General features: G+C 39.5%; 2 protein-coding genes across 2 annotated transcripts; both read left to right on the top strand.

The window, feature by feature from the left end:
- Window positions 1–125: 125 nt before the first annotated feature.
- On the top strand, window positions 126–3196 carry atpaf2 (ATP synthase mitochondrial F1 complex assembly factor 2). Its single transcript, XM_083904259.1, has 8 exons — window positions 126–441; window positions 543–587; window positions 1102–1250; window positions 1371–1468; window positions 1743–1823; window positions 1904–2016; window positions 2120–2235; window positions 2730–3196. The coding sequence occupies exons 1-8, from the start codon at window positions 324–326 to the stop codon at window positions 2865–2867; spliced, it is 858 nt and encodes a 285-aa protein (XP_083760385.1). The 5' UTR covers window positions 126–323; the 3' UTR covers window positions 2868–3196.
- A 1140-nt stretch (window positions 3197–4336) lies between these two features.
- On the top strand, window positions 4337–19975 carry tom1l2b (target of myb1 like 2 membrane trafficking protein b). Its single transcript, XM_083904223.1, has 15 exons — window positions 4337–4412; window positions 4861–4945; window positions 7095–7173; window positions 7457–7606; window positions 8403–8537; window positions 8627–8776; window positions 9268–9384; window positions 9477–9610; window positions 10130–10181; window positions 12876–13035; window positions 13668–13797; window positions 14359–14431; window positions 15605–15649; window positions 15966–16002; window positions 16197–19975. The coding sequence occupies exons 1-15, from the start codon at window positions 4361–4363 to the stop codon at window positions 16343–16345; spliced, it is 1548 nt and encodes a 515-aa protein (XP_083760349.1). The 5' UTR covers window positions 4337–4360; the 3' UTR covers window positions 16346–19975.
- The last annotated feature ends 1688 nt before the right edge of the window (window positions 19976–21663 follow it).

Raw genomic sequence — 21663 nt, 5'->3', positions numbered from 1 at the left:
AAGAGTGCGTGGAATTGCTGAAGCACTACAACTCCCAGCTATTATCAGTGTGTGTACGCTGTCTGTCAAACACGGCACAGAGTGGAAGGTCAGAGAAGCGTGTTTTTTTGAATACAGAAACAGGGATGTGCTGTGGTTAATCTAGAAGGAGCGACTTCATACAATTAGCCGGTGTTAGTTTTTCATAGAACTGGTGTTTATAAACGAACAAAAGCCACTCGTTTAAAATGTTACATTCACTTAATTAAGGAACTAGCGCTAACATTGGAGGTAGCCTAGCATCTTGTGAGCTAACACACCATCATCATCCCTCCACTGTCACTATGTTTAGGAGCCTTTTGAGACTTCAAAGTCACTTTGGAAACACACTTTCTCTCAGTGAAGTGTGCACAAGAAGTCAGAAGTCATGTTTTGCTCGGAAATACTCGTCAGCAGTAGCAGGTAAGGTTTAAAAAAAAACTGTAGTAATGTGGCTAAAACACCTGTGTGTGTGCTACTTAACTCTGTTTACTGATGAGTGTGTTTTCTTCTTTTGTTTCCAGAGAGAAGGAGGTTTTATCAAGATGTCAGCATATCTCAAGGTGAAGGTATGTATCACGTAGCATTGTTTAGTTAATGGTATTTCACATTGGTTAGCATCCACAGTGATGCATTACTGATCACTTCTGGAAGATAAAGTGGTAGAAGATGGTTGGAATGTCTGATTTTGGAAAATCAGAGCACCGAGTTAGGATTTTAAGATGGCTAGTCTTCATATAAGCACTGCCACTTTTACTGTTAGTAGCACTTGTGTCCTATCTGTTATGGTTAGCCTAAGATAGATTTGTGTTTCTGTGGGTTAGTTTCTGTTCCTTTTTGTGTTCCTCTCAGGTGTCGGTCATTTTTTATAAAGACCTTTCATATACAAGTGTTTTGACGTCAAAGAAAAGAGAAACCGATGGCTGTAAAACTCCAAACATCACCCAAAATTGCAACCCAAGTTCTTGATATAAACAATATAACTAAGAAGAAGTAGGGGATTAATAGAGCAGAATTTTTAAATGTGTGTATCTTGATAAATTTCTTTTTTCCTGTATTCCTCTCCAAACTTGTCTTACATAGGTGGTGTATATGAGATAAACTTAGACAGAAGGAAACTGAAAACACCTGGTGGGAAGCTGTTCACCGTGCCAAATGAAGCCCTTGCCATCGCCGTGGCAACCGAGTGGGAGGTGCAGAGAGACACGCTCAAGTTCTACACCATGCACATGGTACAGATTTTGATTGACAGTTTCATATTTGGGGATTTCTGCTGTGTTTTTGGAAACCAAAGAGAGCAAATTACTGTTATTGATGAAATTTATATTGTCTTTTATTTGACTGAACTGTAGACAACGCTGTGTAACACCGCGCTGGATAACCCCACCCAGCGTGATAAAGACCAAATGATCACTGCTGCGCTGAAGTTCCTGGAGACTGACACTGTCTGGTACACAACTCCTTTTTAATTCAGATTTAAAATGTTCATTATATCCTCATGTGATTAAGCCTCTTTTTTAATATAAGACACGCTCTGTGTAACAAGAATTTATGCATCAGAATCAGAAATGTTCTATTAATCCTGAGGGGAAATTGTGTAACAATGTAGTAAATGATTATAAAACATTGACAATCACTGTAAAATAACATAATTTGCATGTAAAAAAGACATTGTTTCAGTGTTAGTTATTTACATTTGTTTACAGTTTTTGTTGTGTTTGCAGTTACAGAGTGGACGAGCCTCACGGTTTAGTCCAGCTGCAGAAGAATGAGTGGGACCCGGTGCTGCAGTGGATTGAAAACAGGTATTTTGTCATTGTTAAAACACACACACAGTGATGTTAAAATGCTGTAATTAAGTCTTTTATTTACGTTTTTCTTGCAGATACAACGTAATCATCGGCTCCTCGTCCAGTATAATGGGACCTGAAATCCCGGCTGTCACCAAAGACACGTTCCAGCAGCACCTGAAGTCGTACAACTTCTGGTCTCTCACAGGTAACATATCCCTGATCTCCCTGGTCTGACATATCTCTGTGTGCACACTGTAAACAGCTGCGGGGGGTCAGAGATGTGCAGTAATGCGGTTTCTCCTGTGCAGGGCTGGAGTACGTGATCACGCAGCTGAAGTCTGTGGTGCTGGCGATGGCGATGATCGACAGACATGTGAGCGTGGAAGAGGCCGTGCTGCTGTCCAGACTGGAGGAGGAATATCAGGTGGGAGAGAGTTCACAGACTCCTTTTATTTTTTTCCCAAAAAAGACGTACTGTACAAACTTGCAAGTGACACACAGCGTCAGAACAGGCTTCAGGAGCAACTTGGGGTGTGTAAGTGCTTTATAGAGGCAGAAAAAGACACTACAAACACGTCTCTCTTAGTTTAAGGAGTGTCTCTTAGTCTGTTAATCACGTAAGTGTCCATTGCTGAACTTGGCAGAGTCTGAAGTTCATTACGAAGAAGAAGCTGTCCTTCATTCTCATCCTCATTCTTTTCTTCACCACATTTTAAAGTACCTTCACACGCAGTTTGACATTCTTTTGCAGGACTTTGAACTCTTTTGAATATGAAAACATCGTAGCACACACTAAGTCAAGTGCAGTCAAACATGCCATCTGCTCTTTTTACTTCTCTTTCACCGATACGATTCCACGTGTCGTCTTGTTTATTTGTCAGCAGGATGACACTAAACGTACCAAACTCTCCTCCACAGATTCAGTGCTGGGGAAGCGTGGAGTGGGCCCACGACTACGACATGTACGAGCTGCGGGCACGGACCGCAGCCGGAGCTCTGTTTGTTCACCTCTCGTCCGAGAGCTCGACGGTCAAACGCAAACTCCTGCAGGACTGAGGGACGACTTCACCGGCAAATCCACGATTCCCCACATCAGTGCAGACAAATCCTCGTTTGCTCCGTTTAGCTGTGACGACGTCAGTGTTCAGTCCTGTGTCATCTGTCTGTGCAGTGGTGGAATGTTGACGCCACATGTTGAAAAGTAGTCACTTGCATCTGTTCGAATATCCATCCATTCAAATAAATATCTTGTCACTAATATGGACGCATTTCCACAGACGCACGATATTGGACTCTTTGCCGATTATATAAATATCGATGAATATCAATCATGTCGTATGCATTTCCGGCATGTTCTTTGTAACAGTATGAGGTTCGGAAGGAGAATAACCGCTGTACAGAACTTGCACCTGTGATTTTCATGTACAATCCCATAGTTGTTGTTGGTTTTTACACTAAATATGAATCGGTAAATATTTATGTCATGTTTTTCTCTGTGCTTTATCCACCACTTATGGGACAAATGATGTCAGCGGACTGTCACACATGAGTTAAAGAGGAACTCCGGCTTTAGTTATTTATCTGAGCATGTATTTTCAAACTTATTATCGATGTCTTAACAAATAATTGAGGAGGACCATAAAGTTACTGATGAATGTGATGAACACATGAATTATAGTTGAATTATAATTATTTATAGTTCATGGTACATTCTGCAGGTTTATTTTAATATTTTACGATCATTATTTTAACCATAATAGTAATAACACCGATAAGTTAGCTTTATTTGTAAACCACCTATCCAAAAACGGTTACATTTAAACCAAAATACAAACCATTATATTACATATATATACAACGTAGCCATTTGCTATGGCTGAATATGTCAGTTATTTACTAACATTTGTTATTTTAATAAGATTTAATTTATTTTTGTTGGACAATATCTTATTTTGCACATTCCTATTTTATATTTTTGTCTATTTGATGCTCATGCCCTGACTATTAAAAAATAGAAGTTACTCAGTACTTTAGTAGTTTTTTCACCAATACTTTTTTTATCTTACTCAAGTAATTATTTGTCATATTATGCTAAAGTAACTACCTTTCAGTCTGTCTGTTTTCCAATTTTCTTTTTACATTTGGACCTAATCCTCTTCCGTAGTAACGCATTTAATTTACTGTAAAAAAAAAAAATTCGGAACTTGCTGCAGCCACTTTTTGAATTTCTCGATTTTCTTCTGTGAAATAAAGGTTAAATATAAACTAAAAAGCCAAATTAGGCAGAACATTATCTCACATCAGAGTCGATCACAGTCATAAAAGAGGTCATTTTGTGGGTTTTATTGCCACCTTTGATGCTTTTTTATTTACAATCGCCCACCTCCAGTGACGGACGCTCGAACCGTCCAATCACATTAAAGGTCACGATACCTCGACCAATCGCGTCGCTGTGTGGGCGGGACCTTCTCTACGTTTCCCTCACGTATCCTCTACCCTCGTCATCCTCCTCGTCTTCCCATGGACTGACTTGTTTGTTGTCGAGCAAGATGGAGTTCCTGTTGGGAAACCCTTACACCACCCCGGTGGGCCACTGCATCGGTGCGTAAACGCACATTTAAACGGCAACGACAGCGTGTTTGTGCACTTATCACGGTTTTTATTCCGTGCCTTTGAAATGGCGTCTTTGTGCGCGTGTCGTAGTCGCTCGCGGTGTTGCTAATTTAGCATGCTAACGCACCTGAATGAGTTGACAACAGCTGGAGAGGAAGCCGCAAGCCAACCGCTAACTACCGATACCTGCTGTCAACTGTGCTCGCTTTACGTGTTATTAACTATTTCCCTGACACGTCACGCTTTTATAAAACACATTAAGATACACAATTATTTCTGTCTTAAAGGTAGATTATTCACCAATTCAGCTAACAGTTAGCTAGCCGCCAGGTATCGTGATGTGACTGGACTGTTGTGCTCCACTGACACTCCTCTTTTTTAATTTTACTTTATTTATTTGTATGTATTTAAATAATGTTTTTTTTTTTTTTTACAGAAAGAGCCACCGATGGCTCCCTGCAAAGTGAAGACTGGACCCTCAACATGGAAATATGTGACATAATCAATGAAACAGAGGACGGGTGAGTAGCTAGAGGACGACACTACCATGTTTCTGCAAACACAACATTCAGGATTGGCTTTATTGCCTCAATAAGTCCACAAAAAGGGAGTTAAACTTTGATTTTATATGACTCTGTTGACTACCATGAAATAAATACACAGAAACAAGGCCAACAATGGTGGTACATTACTTTAATGATATATAAACTGAACTGTAGAGGTTTGCAAACGTATTTGCTGTGAATGAACTGCACTGTACACAGTGGCAGATCACAGTGTATACAGTGTATGGTGCATTTGCAATTAGGGAAATAAGTGTTGTGTTGCAGTGAAGTAAATCAATGATTCCCAAAGACTAGGGTGGGATTTGTTTGGGTCCCAACCTTTTAGTTAAGATTTATGCACATATGCTTTTAAATGCACTGAAAATACAATGAAAACACAAAAAATAATGTTATATAGGGTAGTATAACATTTATACTGTACACGTTTATGTGTACCCAGTGCTGCTGCAGCCTGTCTGCTTTCAAGGTTTTACTGTCTGAGATACTGCTCTTTTGTTGTCTCTGCGTATCTTGGTTGTAATGAATGTCTACCTTGTTTGCCGTCATGCCATGTTCAAAGTCACTTAAATCACTGTTTGTTCTTTATTCTGATGCTTGGTTTGAACTTCAGCAGCTCATCTTGATCGTGTCCTTATAACTGTGAGCATGGTGGTGCTGCCACTCGATTGGCTGATTAGATGTTTGCTTTTAACAGTTCAAATACGTGCATATTAAAGTGGCTGTTGAGTACACGCTTGTTAAGCTTTTGGATTACACAAATCTATCCCCCATTTGTTTTCTTTGTTTGTGAAAAATCTCAAACTCTGAACAGATTTGGATCTGCAAATGCTACTCATAATTTCAACATCTACAATGCCTAATACTCTAAAAGAACCTAGAGAATATCACTTACTATCTGTGTATGTTATCGATTAACTCTTCCATATGCATCTTCCATGTTCATGTGTTGTTTACACAAAGTGTGCTTCCAGCACAATGTGCCATTAGTGTCGATGCCCAGTTCTGGCTCTCTGTATGGTGGTGGATCTATGCTTATCTCGCTGGGCCATTAGCCTTGCACTGTATGTTGAAGCCAGTGTGTATGAAGTCCAGGTCTTGTTTGATTAGGAGGTTGTAAACAGACTTCAGTGGGTCTAAGCCAAGTGCACCATCTGTCTATAAAAAGGCGTCTGAGTCTTAGTTCTTCCTCATCTGTGTGGAATGTGAGTCCTGTCACACACACACGCCCATTACTGTGAAGCTCATGTTATCTGCCGTAAAAAAAAACAAACTCAAAAGTTAATTATTTCTGTCTTATGCAATCGAGAGAGAGATGAAAAGCCAAGAGTCAATGATCAGTCTGTCGGTGCCATGCAAAATGCTAAATAAAGCAACCCTCTGTAACTTATTTGAAGCATTAAATAAATAAAAATGGAATCATTTTGATAGGTCACAGTTTCTGTTTGATTATTGTGAGGTTGGAGCCTCTTTCATTCCCTCTCTGCACCTGAACCTGCTTTACTTTGAATAATTAAGCGTGTTTATCAGGGGGGAAGGAATATTGTGCAGTGAAGTGTAGCTCTGCAACTAATGATGATTTTCATAATCAATTCATCTGCTGATTTATTTGAATTGATTAGTTGTTTGGCCCAGAAATGAATTTCCTATGGTGGTCATTTTTGACTGGGAACATCAAATGTGTGACTTGTATAATGCTGAACTCAAAAAAACATTTTTTTAAGTAAAAATGTAAATAAACTTGTTTGAATAAATTGGAAAACCTGCAAAAAATATGATAGTAATAGTAAAAATATTTGTAAAAAGTAATTAAATAATATAAATATAAATATAAATATGGTTAAAAGTAAAAATGTGAATATACACAATCCGTACTTAAAATGCTAATACAGGTGCTTTAATTTGGAGGTTTTAATATGAAGAAAACACAATATAACCATTATGCTGTGGGAATGTTGTTAAAATGGTCTGATTAGACTGAACACTGTAGGGAAATGACAGTCATTGGCCATAAACTTATTTTATATACATTCATTATAAGTATTAAAGCTGTACTATGGAATTCTCCTGTTTTTAATGCGTTTTTTTTATTGTGTGTGTGTACCAGGCCAAAAGATGCCATCAGAGCAGTGAAGAAGCGACTGAACGGCAACAGGAACTACAGAGAAGTGATGTTGACTCTAACGGTGAGTGTCGCAGCCACCGGAGGCCACTTTAACCTATTTGCAAGTTAAAAATATTCAAATTGTTTTTTTTCCAACACGGTCACAGTTTAAGTGTTTAGTGCCACCGTCATGCAAATAAGTCCCAGGTTAAATGAAACGTTCTCAAATCGCTTACTGCGTCCCGATTGTATCGCACTGATTTGCATGCAGAGAATCTGCTGTTTCGATGTGTCCTCTCCACTCCTGTGTGGTTTGCAGAACTATTCGTGTTAAAAGCAGCCTCTTCCGTCTGTGTTTCCACCAGGTCCTCGAGACGTGCGTGAAGAACTGCGGCCACCGCTTCCACGCGTTGGTCACGAGCCGGGACTTTGTTGACGGCGTGCTCGTTAAAATCATCTCCCCGAAAAACAACCCACCTACAATCGTTCAAGATAAAGTCCTCGCACTAATTCAGGTGAGATAAAGTTATAATTCCGCGCACCTGCTCCTGGACTACATCCATACTGATAGATTTCTTTTAAAAACAGAGCAGATGCAGAATTGATGTGTTTTTAAACAAAAAGTTGTGCGGATATAGTTTTGTGTTGCCTGCAGAGTCTGTGTTTGTCATGAAGCATTTTTAGCTTATTCCCTGTGAGTGAACAGTAGCAGAGAGGAGTATTTTTCTTAGTGCGGGTGTTTATTAGTTAGTACATCGGTGGCAGGACGTGGCTCGTTGTCCTTCAGGCACAGCCGCAGGTAAAGCTCAGTGTCTCCAGGGTGGCAGTCAGGAGGAGCAGCTCCGGTTACCTGCTGCTGCAGCTCAGGTAACCATCCAAGGCTCATGTGAGCTGCTCTTGTTTCCTCCAGGGGAACCGTGTGATCACAGCATGGTTCAATGGGAGGGAAATCTTCTTTTCCCCCTCTCTTGTCTCGTCATTTGAAAAAACGCGTATGTTACAAAAGAGTCGAGTGAGAAATTGTGCGAGAATTACAGAATGTTTAATTCTCGTGTACATGTTTAACTTGGCAGAGAAGCAATATAATATAAAAACATTCTCCACTCAGTAAAGTACAGTGATAATACATCTCTACTACTACAGTTTTCAGACTGAATTGATTCAAAGCACACAAACAGAAATGATGATGTGAGGCAAAGGCCTTCTCTTCCTACATCCCCTGCTTTGTTTACTCTGTGTCAGCCATTGTTGTGTCTGCGCCTCCCTCGGCTTTATCTTTGAACTCTCTTCTTCCTGCGCCTGCCTCTCCAGGCGTGGGCTGACGCATTCAGGAGCAGTCCAGACCTCACGGGGGTGGTTCAGATCTATGAAGAGATGAAGAGGAAAGGTATCGAGTTCCCCATGTCAGACCTGGAGACCCTGTCGCCCATACACACGCCTCAGCGGGTAAGGAAGCATCGAATGTAGCTCGGTTTAGAAGACGATTACGTCCACAGTCTGGGAGTCAGATTATCTTTTGAAACCTTCTCTTCCAGGCTGCGTCTGCTCCAGAGGGCGGCGACTCCTCCTTACCCAAGGTCAGCGTCACTCCTCAGCCCACACCGCAAACTGTCCCACCGGCCTACACTGACCCTCAGGTCCCCAGCCTTCCAACCTCTGGAGCCATTAATCCCACACCTGAACAGGTACAGTGTTACTCCCGTAAGTGGACTGAAACCAAAAGAGATTTCAGTTTCCTGAAAAATGCACTTGCATATTCTTTAGTGCTGGTCAGTGCGTTAACATGCGTTTCCATATCGACCGACCGGAAAAAGACGTGTGTGCCGTTCACGCGTCGCGGCACCGGAGTCCAGGCACTGTTTACCAGTTAGCTCTTTTAGCGCCATTAGCGCGCCTACAGTGGAACTGGAGCGGTCTGTTTATTGTTATTATATGCATCTGTTTTTAAAGTTTAGCGTTACTTTAGAGACTCATTTTAAGCTCAGTCGTCATGTAAACATGTTATTCGTTTACATGCGTTAACGTTGATGCCGTTAACCGCTGTTAATGTGCCCAACACTAATATTCTTACATAATCAGGTTTGTTCTTAAGCATTATGAATGTCAACATTTTGATGTTTTATAGGTTTTTTTTTTTCTGACTAACGGTAGATGCATTTATCTCTGTTTGATCCAGATTTGTCGGCTGCGCAGCGAGTTGGACGTTGTTCGCGGAAACACTAAGGTGATGTCGGAGATGTTGACAGAGATGGTCCCAGGACAGGAGGACGCCTCAGACTACGAGCTACTACAGGTAAGGAATCACTCGTGTGTCAATAAACAAATGTTTATAAACGAATAAAAGCGTGACCTGAGACCGTCCTTTGTGTCCGTGTCCTCTCTCAGGAGCTGAACAGGACTTGCAGATCCATGCAGCAGAGAATAATGGAGCTGATCTCCTGCGTTTCCAACGAGGCCGTGACCGAGGAGCTGCTGCACGTCAACGACGACCTCAACAACATTTTCTTACGCTACGAAAGGTCAGAGAACGCCAACGAGAGAACTTTAATCTGATATAGAGTGCTGGCTGGGTCGCATTTTTAAACTGTCTAAACCCGACAAGTGTTTGTTTTTGTCAAAGTCGGACACAGTTAAAGTACGTGAAGCATGCTCTTAATGCTCACTGTGTTGTAGCCTTCGCGTGTGGTTACGGTAAATGACAAAAGTTATTTAAAGTTACTTCAAGGAGGAAAACAACTTTTAGCCCCATTAACGGTCAGTTCCTGTGATCATGCATGATATGTTAAAAAACGTACAAAGCAAATGTTTTCTTCACGATTTGTATTGAAATGTACGAGGTTTCTTGAATGCATCTTGTTAGCTGCTGCCGTTAGCTCAACATGCCGTGAATCCTGCATTATTTTCACTAGCCCTCATGCACTGGAGTTTAGAAATGTTTACATATATTTGCATTGATTTGTTTAACTGAAGTTTAGATTGTCTCCTTCATCTCTTTAATGTTTTTATTTTTAATTTATTTATTTAATTTTTAATCTCAGGTATGAGAGGTTTAGGTCGGGGAGATCTTCAGCTCAGACTGTCAACAACGGGGTGAGTCATGAAACGCCTCGTGTCTTCATCACAGTGTTTCATTTAATTTTCTTTATTATGTTCACAGCTGTTCAGTTTGACTGGTGTTTGTGCACATTACACGTTACCAGTCAGACTGAACACTGTCCGTCTTTCAAGTGTGGTTATTTATCAGCCACCGATGAATGATTCACTCGACGTGCGTGCCAAATGAAACGGAAACCCCTTAAAGGCAAAGGATTTTAAAGAAATACAGTTTAATCCTTTTATATTGACATGAATATCTCAATATAATGCAGTCAGTTAAATGTATATAAATGTCCAGTAGGGGGAAACACCGACTGTGACAACACAACTACTGCAATAATCAGCTGTAATTCAGGTTTTGCTTCTCTAGAGGTCACATGCTGCTGCTGCTGCTGCTGCACAAAAATAAACCTGTCTTTTAGGAATGCATAGACTTAATTATTATTATTATTATTATCGAAACGTCAGTGTTAGGTAATGACCCAGAATTTTATAAACTATGTCTATTATGTACTCTCTCTGCTTTACATCTGTCATGAGTTTCCATGTTGTTTCTACTTTGTTGTTTTTCATTTATTCTGGTGCAGATTCATATTTAGCTCTATATTACTTGACATTTAAATGAAAACATGAAGCATAAAGGTGCTTTTGGTGTATAGAGGTCGACTGATGTGGGGTTTTCTGTTTTTCTATATATTTAGCTGATTTTCCTTCTTCTGATTAAGTTTTAACTGTTCACTAATTCAAAATTACTTGAGTAACCAGTTGTTGATCAACACTAATGATCTAAAATATTATAATGACTAAATATTACATACATGAAATAAGTTTCTGAGAACAAATATACATCATTTGTAATAATTGGCCTATTTAATAAATAATAACTGCCCATACCTTGATTATTTAGACCAATCGAAAACACAAAAAATGTCTAAATAGATGGGCCGAAAACCATTCTATAAAGTCCTGATTTGTAAAAACAGAGGACAAACCCAGATCATTCCACATGATCCTCTGTGCTGTTTCCATCTCACTCGTCCTGGATTCTGTGCCATGACACTGTGTCCCCCCCCCTGCACATGTTAATGGTTTTCACTGTCTTCTTCCTTTCTGTTCTTTTCCGTTCTTCTGTGTCTGTGTCAAGCTGAGACAGGCAAGTATGAAAATAATAATAATAACAATTGTCCACTCGACACAGTGACTGTTGAAACATGGCTGAATAAATATGGGCCTCCCCCCCCCCCCCCGACCTCCACATACGACCCCACCCTCCTCCTCCACTGTCCCCTCCTCTCCCATATAGCATGTTTTGACAATGCAGCCCCCAAACAGACAATAATACGATCAACCTGGAGGTCATGTTGTGTTTGCGTCATGTCAGGAGATCAGGGTTTACAATTTGACGAAATAGTGCAGTTTTTCAGTTTCTCCCTCCCTAGGGGTCGCCTCGATCCACATATTTTATCTGGCTGAGATTTATTACACGTATAGGTATAAACTGACAGATGAACGGAATAAACATTAGGTTCCGAGTAGTAGAGATGCACCGATTAATCAGCCAGTGACCGGAACCGGCTGATATTCACGTGATCGGCCGCAATCGGCGACCGACCGGTCAGACAGAAATATTTACGATTTTAATAAGCCGATCAAATGCACCCGCATCGCGCAGCATCAGCAACACGCGTAACACGCGACTACACGCACATGTAGTAGAGTGTAGGTCTGGGCGATATACCAGCTCACACTGAATACCGTTTTTATTTTCGTTATGATATGATTTTTTAATATACCGCCATTCCGGGGTATTTGATTACACAACATCCGCACAGCCCCGGCGTTGTTGTCTGCGTAGCGAGTGAGCATGTAAACGTTTCATTAATGTTTATATATTTGTTTCAATCACTGAACGAAGCCTGTCATATTTAAGACAAGAGTCAGGATCTTAAATTACTTGCACAAAACTTAAACATGTTCTATTAAAGAAAAGATGCAAAAATATATATATTTCAGTATGCTGTAAAGTGGTTTTAAAAATTGAAATCGGAATCGGCTAAAATCGGTATCGGCAGGTCAAACTCTTGAAAAATCGGAAATCGGAATCGGCCCCAAAAATGGCAATCGGTGCATCCCTACCGAGTAGCGAAAGTGGCTCATTTAGTAACATATCGCTTGCATTTCACATCCAAACACTGCCAAAGTGGCCACTGCGCGCACTGGTACTTTTCTTAAGTCACCTTCCAAGTTTGAAGCCTGTGAGACAGAAATTAATTGCGTTTATTTGGAAAAACCATCGTGTTAGAGTAGATTCCAAAGACACAGTGTTCCCTCCTTCTCCATCCCTGCTGTGTTTCTACCTTCTTAAGGGGATCGATGTGTATTTATGACAAAAAACACAGCATGTAAGGCATTTCTGTCATGACTACTGGCAAATGTGTCCTCAGATGCCAAAGAAATGCCAAGTATGGGCCCCTTAAGAAACACTTTGTCAGAGTCATTTTTCCTGCTTCCCTCAGTCACAGACATTTTCATGCTTTCCTGGAGCTACAACCAACATGTTTTCCAAGTTTCCGTGTAATTACGTGTCATGCCTTCATTTTTTTTATTTATTTTTCTTCCTCTCATTTTTACACAAAGTCTTCGATCTGCTCTTCTACCGCGTGTCTCATCTCTCTCGTCCTTCTCCAGGTCCTGAGCGAGGCCACAGAGGACAACCTGATCGACCTCGGTCCAGGCTCCCCGGCTGTGGTCAGCGACATGTCCAACGTGGCCCCGACCCAAAGCATCGCTTCACCGGCGGCGAGACCCTCATCACCAGCCACCTTAGCCTCTCGCCTGGCTGGTCTAGGTACGCATGTGACTTATTAGTGTCTTGGTTTCATCGCCAAATTTCAGCGATTCATCTGATAGTTTGTTTTAAAACAAACAGCTGGAAGCAAAAACAGACGATAACTGAGCTTCTGCAGTGAGTGACAGAGACGCTGCTGTGAGGAAGACGTCCTCTCCTGCTGCAGCTCTGTTACATAAAACATCAATTATGTTTTTTGATAATTGATTTTATGGTTTTGAACCTTTTTTTCCTCAGTTTCAGGTTTTTCCAGATTTTTCAGCTTCGTAAATGTGAATATTTCCTGGTTTTGTTGCTCAAAAACATTTGTGAACATCTTGTCATCAACATTTTCTGACATTTTGTGGACCAAACAGACAGATTAAAGTTTAACTGATGACCTTTTTCATCAAGTTTTCTGATATTTCAGCATCTTAAATGTCAATATGTTCTGGTTTATTTGCTCCATATAACAAAGAAATCCCAGAAAAACAGACATTTGAAAACATAATTTTGATGCTGGTCATCATTCTCTGACATTTTATTAATCAGCAGACCTAGAATCATGCGACTCTTCTTTGTCATACTCTTAATACTGATTCTATCAAAGTACAGCCTCTAAAAGAGTGCTTCCCCCCCCCACTCTGCTGCAGACATGGGTTCAGACAGTGTGAGCAGCACCCTGAGCTCTCTGTCCAGCTGTAAACCTCCTCCACCTGCTCAGGACGACTTTGACGTGTTCGCTCAGACCAGGACCGGAGTCGTGTCTGAACCACACAAGACGTAAGACATGTCCACTCTGCACTTCATTTATTTTTCCTCCTCCTTTAGTCGGTTATAACAGTGTTTTCCAACCTTTTTTGAGCCAAGGCACATTTTTTTAATTGAAAAAAAATCACGAGGCACACCACCAAACAAAACTGTTGAAAAAATGATCCTCTGTAGCCTATATTAACAATTTAGTCATTCTTATCAAAGTATCTTGAATATTTATATCCATATTATTTGCAGATAATCAATTATTTGTTTTCAAAAAATGTTTTTAGACCAATTAGGTGAAATTGGATCATTTCCCACGGCACACCTGACGATCTCTCACAGCACAATAGTGTGTCATGGCACACTGGTTGAAAAACACTGGGTTATAAGAGGGTAGACGGAAGGTGTCCACAGCCCCAGTGTCCCAGTGTACGTTGTTGGATAAATGTCCACTGTTCCCTTGTTTTATTTCACTCAGTCCTTTTTTTTTTTTTTTAAATCTTTTCTCTGTTTTGTGGCTGTTTTATTGTCTCTATTATTTTCTGTAAAGTGTCCTTAAGTGACTTGTATCCCTTGTCCCCTCAGTACTGCAGCAGGAGACAACCGTGCCTCTGGTAACCCTCCCACTCTGGACGTCGTACAGCCGACTGCAGGAGGGGTGAGTGTCTGTAAAACGTGTCTGTTTTTATTCTCGCGTGTGACCTTCGTTGACCATCGTGACGTAGAGTAAACTGTGATGTAACTGTGATGAATGATTCATTCGCTGACTCGGTCATATATGAATTTATCACCCGCTGTGTTGTTGTTTCTCTGCGGTGCTTTTGTTTTTGTAATTAAATACCTAGTTTTTGTATAATTAAACAGTAGATTGAGCTCGTGGTCCGGTCACTGCAGGGAGCAGCTCATTTTTATTTTGTGATGTTGGACATGACGATGATGATGCTGCTGCTGCTGCTGCTGCTGCTGCTACAGTCATTAATTAATTACTAAACTAATAAACTACTTTGATAATTAATTTTACCGGTTTGAGTGTTTTTAAGGATAATTAAAACAAGCCCTTTCAGCTTCGTAAGTGTGAATATTTACAGTTTTTCTTTTGCTCCATAAACAAAGAACACATTAAAAGTGATTCATTTTGCATTGTTGACAAAAAAAAACATAATAATTTTTGGTTTGGGAAACACTGATCAACATTATCTGACTATTTTTAGACCAAACAAGTCCTCGTTTAATCATGAAAATGATTGCAGCTCTAATCGACGACTTAATGAATCACCACATTTTGATTAATGATCAAAAACTCTCTGAATTCATCCTCTGAAATGTAAGGATTGTTTTGTTCCTCTGTTATTGTAAACTGAAATATCTGTAGTTCATGGACAAATGTCATTTTGAGGGTTTCTGTAAACACACAGGAACTCAACTAACAATTATTTTCACCCTAGATTAATCATTTAAACCATAAACATGTTGTTAGACATTTCTGTTTCCCCAAAATCTCCAAATGATGATGTCCTGGATTGTCTTAAACCACTCAAACTGATAAATTGATGATCAAAATAGCCGAGCTTCCTGGTGATGTGCTGGAGACATTTTTTGTGTTTATTTCTGTGAATTTGCACAAACATCATGTCACAAAAACATACACAAACATTTCCATTTTCCTCTTTATTTTTTCCTTATTTTATTTTATTTTTTAAATCACTCACAAATGCTGTTGTTGGTTTTTTAAGTTGCATTTTTAAGTCATTTATTGTGTTTTGTTTTGGGGTCTGGTTTCTTCTTTTGTTTTGTTTCCGGTCGTCTGTGATGACGCTGCGTGGCTCGTCAGTCCTCTGTCATGGATGACATAGAGGAGTGGCTGTGTACTGATGTGGTGAGACCACCATCATTTCTTTATTTAAGTTCTGCCTGCAGTTTCTCCGCCTCTCTTTCCTTCTCTTTTATCACTCTGTTGCATCCCCTGCTTTCTTTTTAGGTATTTAAACTAACACTAACACATTTCCACTCCTCACTTTTTGATCAAAAGTAACTTCCTAGTTCACCTTTTAACTCGCAAATGGTGTCGTGATGAAATATAATCTCAGTTGTGTTGGTTTCAGACAGAGAATGAGATTGTTTGTTTTGCAGTGGTTTTGCAGGAAAAAGAGTTTGACGAGAGTAAAATCCATGGTTGTCTTTTTTTTCTGCAGAAGGGAGATGAAGGCGAGGAAGGCGTGACAAGTGAAGGTGAAAACTCTGTTTTAATTTTGGGTTTAAATTAGATTTTACCCAGTAGGAATGTGTTTAACCAGCATTCACTCCCTTTTAACAACTTCAGACGCTCTCTTTAATATTTGTATTTCATCTTACTCGACTCTTAACATGGTCACTGAACTCCACTTGAACATCCTCGCTGTCTTTTTTTCCTGCACTTCTTGCAGAGTTCGACAAGTTCCTCGAGGAGAGAGCCAAAGCTGCCGAGATGACCCCCGGCCTACCGTCGCCCCCCAGTGGCGACCCGGGAGCGACGCAGGGAACACCCAGCCGCAAGAAGCCCGACAGACCCGAGGACGCTTTGTTTGCCATGTAGACCTTGGTTTCACCTCTGACGACAACATCACCTGGAGACGGACGGACCGACCACGAGCTCGTCCACAACGCAGTGAAGTTACACTACAGCTGTTCATACACTCTGTTCATTTTCCCCTCAATCAGAAAAACACTATTTTCATCAGCAGTCAAATAGATGTCACCCTGTGTCAGAGGCGATGAGGCAGCCTGCTTATTCCTTTTTCTTCTTCTTCTGTACGTGCGGAGAACCTCCTGTGGACGTCAGAGCTTCGTGTTGCAGCTAATCCTGACGATAAGAGACGTAGAGTTTTATAAACAAAGATTCCTCGTTTCTGTTCCCGAGCCCTCAGAGCATGAATCGATGCAACCCACACGCTATCATTTTACACTTTTAGTAAAAGGCAAACGACCCGTCGGAAAACAATAACGGTAACTGTCGCAGAAGTACTGAGCATAACGTCGCGCTTATAGTTTTCAGTGTTTGTATCGAGTCTTGAGTTTGAAATTGTAAATCTGTAAATGACGAGAAAAAAAGTCACGTTTATTAGTCGTGTGTATATTTAAGCTACGAATATGTATGAAAGAGATGTTGATTTAAATGTAGATTTGCTGATGTCTGCAGCCGCTCGGACACTAGGGGGCGTACCTGAGCAGGTACAAGTAAAGGGACATGCTTTAAATCAGGAAAAATAGGACGTTTTTCTGAATCGCAATCCAACAATCCTGTCGTAGATTATAGGGATGACTCGATAACGCTGGTGTCTGACACCGATACCAATATTGAGACCTTGAATTCCTCCCGATACGGATCAGTCTGATACGGTTTCTCTCCTCTTTTCAAGCAACTAGACTTTATATTTTGAGCTGGATTTTAAGGCTCTCGTTCGGTCAAAAAATGGCCGCTCTCTTTACCGTCTAACTTTAACCATCCGATAAACGATACCGCTCCACCTGCCTGGGTAAATTCTCGTATGTAGCATGCTAACGTGTGCTTTGGGAAGCGTTTACGTTATATTTATGATTTGGTGGATCATATAGGACTTATGTTTTTCTTTTTCCTGATATCTGATGTAGCGATTTTGTATCGGACCGATATTGAGTGTCATGTCAAAGTGATGTCAATACTGAGAATCGTATCGGACTGACAGCGATACTGTGTATCGTATCAAATCAGTAGTGATACTGAGTATTGTTTGTGATCGATACCGAGTATCGCGTCACGCCGATACCGACTGTCGTAGCACATCCCAATGCTGTGTATCATGAAAACGATACTGGGTACTGATCGCACCAATAGTGATATTATAGTATTGATTATAGAGTATCGTATCAGATTGACATCATGTCTGGGTATCATACTGGCTACTGTATCGGGCTGATACAGTAGCCAGTATCGCTGTAGGGCCGATAGGGATAGATAATGATGCTAGGTACTGTATCAGTCCGATACGGACAGACAACGATGCTGGGTACTGTATTGGTCCGATAGAGACACTGGGTACTGTATTGGTCCGATTGTTATACTGGGTATCCTATAGAACAGACAACGATACTGGGTGTAGTATCGCACCAATAACAATGGAGAGTATTGTATCAGATTGACATTGTTTCTCGGTATCGTACTGGAAACACAATGATACTGGGTATTATATTGGTCCGAGTATCGTTATTTGACAGATGACGATACTGCGTATCGTATCGGTCTGATGACGATACTTGGTGTCGTATCGCACTAATACCTATACTGACTAACTTATTTGACCGATAGCATTACGGATTACGTAAACGGACGGATACCAAGTATTATCGGCTCATCCCTTGCATCGTTTCTCTCTCACAAATCTAAGCGCGGATGTTGGATGGTGTTTGTGTTGAGACCAGATTTATTGAGATTATTATGTTTTGCTGAGATTAAATTGAAGCTGCTGTCGTCGATCTTATTTCCACCGTCTGGATTATCGCTGTAGACGTAATTATCGATGTGTGCTGAAGATGGATACAAAGATATTTTTGTGCTTTTTGAACGTGTTGACGAGCGATCGCAGTCGGACAAGTTTTCTGTTAAAGGGACCACATTTTCTGTGACGTTTTCCTGGATGTTGAAGGGAAAATGGTGATTGATCGGAGCTCCTGGTCACGGCCAGAACTCTGAGCTCTGCCGTATAAGTGTATAAGTGTATAAGTGTAGGGACGTCACGACACGACAACATATTATTTCTGTGCATTTTCTTTCTTTTTTTTTGTTTCTTTCTTGACGCCCGACACCTTTTAGAGAGAGGGGGAGAAAAAAAAGGCCTGACCTTTCAACACGACATTTGTTTTTCAGAAATGAGCTCGCCGCTGACGCAGCGCGACAAATGAGAAATCATTTTGTTCCCGTGACCGTCATAAATGTGACGTGTTACACAATCACAACAAGCTGGAAACAAGCTGCGTTTTCTCTCTGCTCCCGAGAGAATGAATCAACTTAACCAGATAACGGACGCACGATACACCGATACAGCTGTAGAGCTTGGACCGATAGCAAAACACAGATATACATATATATGTGTATATATATGTGTATATATATACGTATATGTATATATATGTGTATATATATACGTGTGTATATATGCTTTTTGAGGTAATTTAGCCTCTTCTGTCGTGAAATTAATAGAATATTTTTCATACTCGCGATACTGCAACAATTAATTGATTATTAGTTCACAACTTTTTTTTTTTAGAGTTTTTCATTAATTAAAACACATTTTTTGGATTTTTCGGCTTCTTAAAAGTGAACATTTCCTGGTTTCTTTGCTACGTAGAACAAAGAAATCATTAAAACTTCATATATTTTGGTGAGTCGCAGCTCTACTCGCGCCGCGGCAGCTGTAAATTTGCATACATTTGGGCAAAATTAATAAAAATAGTATAAAAAAGTATCGGGGGAGCTTAGACGATATCTGATGCTACATTTTGAAGCCGATATCGATATTATCGTCCAGATTGGTCAACATTATTAATCAAGTTGGTTAAAAAAAGAAACGTTAAGAACCGAGAGTAAGAATTTGTCTTCTTGTGTTTTTTTTTTTGCTTTATCTGATTTTCCCCTTGTATACATTACTGCTGGCTAATGTATTGTTTTAGTGGTTAATAATCATTTATGGATGTTTCAGCAGTTTGGAGCCGAGACAGAATCAAAGCGGTCGTTTGATGAATTAGCTGATGTTTCAAAGTGATTTGCTGGAAACGAGCGTCAATGTTGCACATTAGAAAAAAGGAAAAAAATCTCCTTTATTTTTCTTTATTTAACCTCCATGTTCGTATTTGTGTGACATTTGATCTCCGCTGTTTGATTTTATTCAATGAAATGATGTAATAATCATTTTTTAATTTGCAGCTTTTGGTGCTGGAATCATGAGCGTGACGGTGTGTGACACTAGAACACTGCTGCAGAGTGAATGTAGAGGGAAACACTGCTGCCATCTCAGGCCTGGTTTTGTTGGGGGTTTTTTCCCTGTGGTTTTTCGTTAAAGTTTAAAGTTCACTGGATACACAGATATAAAAGGAGGAGGAGGAGGAGGAGGAGGTGCTGATGAAGGAGGCTGTGTCGGGTTTGACTGCTGCTTTTCCTCCGTTTGCCTCGTTTCTCTTTGTGTTGTTTGAACTCGTGCATGAACTCTAATAAAACTTTAGCAGTGTGTCAACTACAGTCTTCTCTCTGTGTGTGTGTGTGTGTGTGTGTGTGTGTGTGTGTTTGGTCCACATACGTCAAGCTAACGGTTCAGTTTTTTTTAAATTACGTCCTCCAGTTTACTGTCTTTTACATATATATATGTATATGTACCTTTTTATTATATTCCTTTTTGACCTATGTCAAATGCTGGAATTGGAACCAGCAATTATGTCCCTTTTGGCTCTCCATAGAAAGGAAACCTGAAAATATTCACATTGAAGAAGCTGGAAAATCAGAAGTTGTAATAATTAAAACAAACAAACAAAAAAACACACCATTTATCTATTTGTTTGAATTTATTCAAGGGATTATAAGTCGTAAATTAGTTTAAACTTAATTTATTGTTAACAAAAAAAAACTCTTAATATACAGTAGTATATACAGTATAGTAATAGTATTCTTTTCTATTTGACTGTATTTTGTTAATATTAATGACATTTCTGACTCTATATTTTTTTACAGTGTATAAAGTGGGCATATATTCCTTTGTGTGGTTTTTGTAAAATCCTTGACAGAACTTGAAGTTAAAATTTTTTAAATTATTATTATTTATATATATAAAAAAAAAAATATGTACTTTATGAAAAATAAGATTAAGTCCGTGTGCAATGTTATGCAGAACATGTCATGTTATCATCATGCACTAAGGGTTAAATAAAATTAAAATAATAAGATAATTACATTTTCAGGGGGGGCCTCTTTGTGGTCACGGGGCCCTAAGCAGGCGCTTAGTTCACTTATGCCTTTAGGCCGCCTCTGCTACACACACACACACACACAGAAACATTCACATCAATATACAAGCTGAAACATTAAAGGTATAGTACGTTACATTTCTGCTGTAGGCTAATCTTTTATATTTTGTCGGTTAGTGATTTTTTTGTGCCTCAAATGTTTCTGACGCTCTTTAAATGTATGGAAATGTGTTTTTATATTTAACGACTGTTTAGTCGATGTGAATGTGTGAGTTTGTCTCCATGTGTCCCTGTGATGGTGGACTCAAACTCATGACCCTCGTGAAGGATAAAGCAGTCAAAACGTGTGAGTAAAGTTAGTTTTTTTTTTTTTTCAATTATGTCCCTTTCGGCTCTCCGTAGAAAAAGAAACATAATATTCACATTGAAGAAGCTGAAAAATCAGTTTTTGTGATTTATTAACAAAACAAAACAAAAATAAAAAACAAATTAAATAATTATTAATCAGCAACTAATTTTATAAAATAAAGATCAGTTTGAGTGTTTTGTTTTTAAATTAATTATTAAATTAATCACCAACTATTTGGCTAATATATTGATCAGTTTGAGTGTTTTGTTTTTTAAATTAATTATTAATCACCAATTATTTGGATAATATATTGATCACTTTGAGTGTTTTGCTTTCTAAATTAATTAATTAATAATCACAAACTATTTGGATAATATATTGATCAGTTTTGAGTATTTAGTTGTTTTAATTAATTAATGAATAATCACCAACTATTTTGATAATATATTGATCAGTTTATATGTTTTTTGTTTTTTTTTATTAATGGATGAATTGTTGCAGTGTAGTAGTTTTTACAAATATATCAACTCTTTTCACAGAGGGATTCCTCCTCTGAGGGTAATCCCTGAGGTTGA

This window comes from Microchirus variegatus (assembly GCF_963457635.1).
Source record: "Microchirus variegatus genome assembly, chromosome: 17".
NCBI lineage: Eukaryota > Metazoa > Chordata > Actinopteri > Pleuronectiformes > Soleidae > Microchirus > Microchirus variegatus.
This window is presented reverse-complemented; position numbering and strand designations above follow the sequence as displayed.